This window comes from Cryptotermes secundus, unplaced genomic scaffold, assembly GCF_002891405.2.
Source record: "Cryptotermes secundus unplaced genomic scaffold, Csec_1.0 scaffold10983, whole genome shotgun sequence".
NCBI lineage: Eukaryota > Metazoa > Arthropoda > Insecta > Blattodea > Kalotermitidae > Cryptotermes > Cryptotermes secundus.
This window is the reverse complement of record NW_019739036.1, coordinates 1-1,372: the sequence shown is the minus strand read 5'-3', so window position 1 is coordinate 1,372 and position 1,372 is coordinate 1. Positions and strand designations below refer to the sequence as shown.

General features: G+C 40.1%; 1 protein-coding gene across 1 annotated transcript; it reads right to left on the bottom strand.

Annotated features, from left to right (window-relative positions):
• Nucleotides 1-519: 519 nt before the first annotated feature.
• LOC111871634 (40S ribosomal protein S10b-like) lies at nt 520-1,188 on the bottom strand (the record flags this gene model as incomplete). Its single annotated transcript, XM_023864867.1, has 2 exons — nt 520-621; nt 925-1,188. Coding segments are annotated over 2 exons (303 nt in total), but the record flags the coding sequence as incomplete, so codon positions are not given.
• Between the last annotated feature and the right edge of the window lie 184 nt (nt 1,189-1,372).

Below are 1,372 nucleotides of genomic sequence, written 5' to 3'. Positions count from 1 at the left end.
ACTCATTAAGTTGCTAACAGACGACAAATTTTCCTCTGCTGTAACAATGATTGTATCAAAGCTACATGGAGAAATTGATTGAAATGTACCATTCATCTATTCTTCGGTCAGGTCAGGATTAAGTCCAGGAGGCTAGCAATAAGTGTAATACACTGCCAGATCCCTTTGAAATTAGCAGTCTTTTCAATTGTGTATCTGATCTGAAGATCACATTTCCTCCGATTATCAGGTGTTTGTGGTTTGCTTAACAATGCTGGAAACTGATAGTAGCTCATACGATATAGTACTGATACTAATCTGGATGGGAGCTGGGATAGTGACTGGCTACACGTTGGATGACTGAGGTGTCGGAATTCAAGTCCCTGTAGAATCTACAATTTTCTCTTCTCCAAGTTGTCCAGACCTGCTCTGTGGTCCACTTAACCTCCTATCCAATGGGTACCAGGATTATCTCATAAATAACATACAAGCCTGTGCTATATAGAAATTTGTACAGGAACTAATAATTGCAAAATTAACATTTCTCCAGTCAATATGTTTGTGTTTAATTTATAAAAGTATACATTTTACAGGGAATCTGATCTACTGTGGGACTCCTCTTCCACGTCCAAATCCACCACGCTGAAACAAAAACCAAACTGCAAATAAACCTCCACCAAATGTTCTGAGTTTTACAAAGGACACCAGCTCCAATACATCTAAAATTTTACTGGCAATGCAGTAGATATCATAGCAAGAATAGCCTCATTCAGTAACTGCATAATGAAGCCAAAAATTCATACTTGAAACTTCATTAATTATTATGTACTGGCAATGCACAGATTGCAACAGTAGAGAGAAGTTTTAAACTTTCAATAATGGCACAATAAAGCCAAAATTTAGAAATGAAATGTCAGTGATGACTTAATTACTCCAAGAACTTACGAATTCCACATCACCAGTGCCTGCTCCAACATCAGCCTTCTTATCGGGGCCAGCTGATCCAGTGCCAGGAGCACGCCTGTAGGCAGCCCTGTCTTCTGCTGGCCTTGAGCCTTCTGATCTTGGTAAAGTTGGTCGAGGCCGAACTGCTTCTGCTCTTGGTTGTCGTTTCAGTGTTGATGGTACAATCTGTCCCAAACACCCAAAGAATATGTGAAACACAAACCATTTTCTTCCTTTAAAACTCTGTTTCCACCACACCGCAACCTATTTTAAGACTATCAATACTGAACTATCAGTCACTCCCTTTTGAGGATAAGGCAATCTGAATGGTTCCAAGTAGGCCGAAGTCTTTCGGGCACATGGCCCTATTCACTGGATGAGGGGAGTAAGTCTACTGCAGGGTTTCTTATTACAAAAAATGGCAGTAAAGCATGATCAAACACTGAAG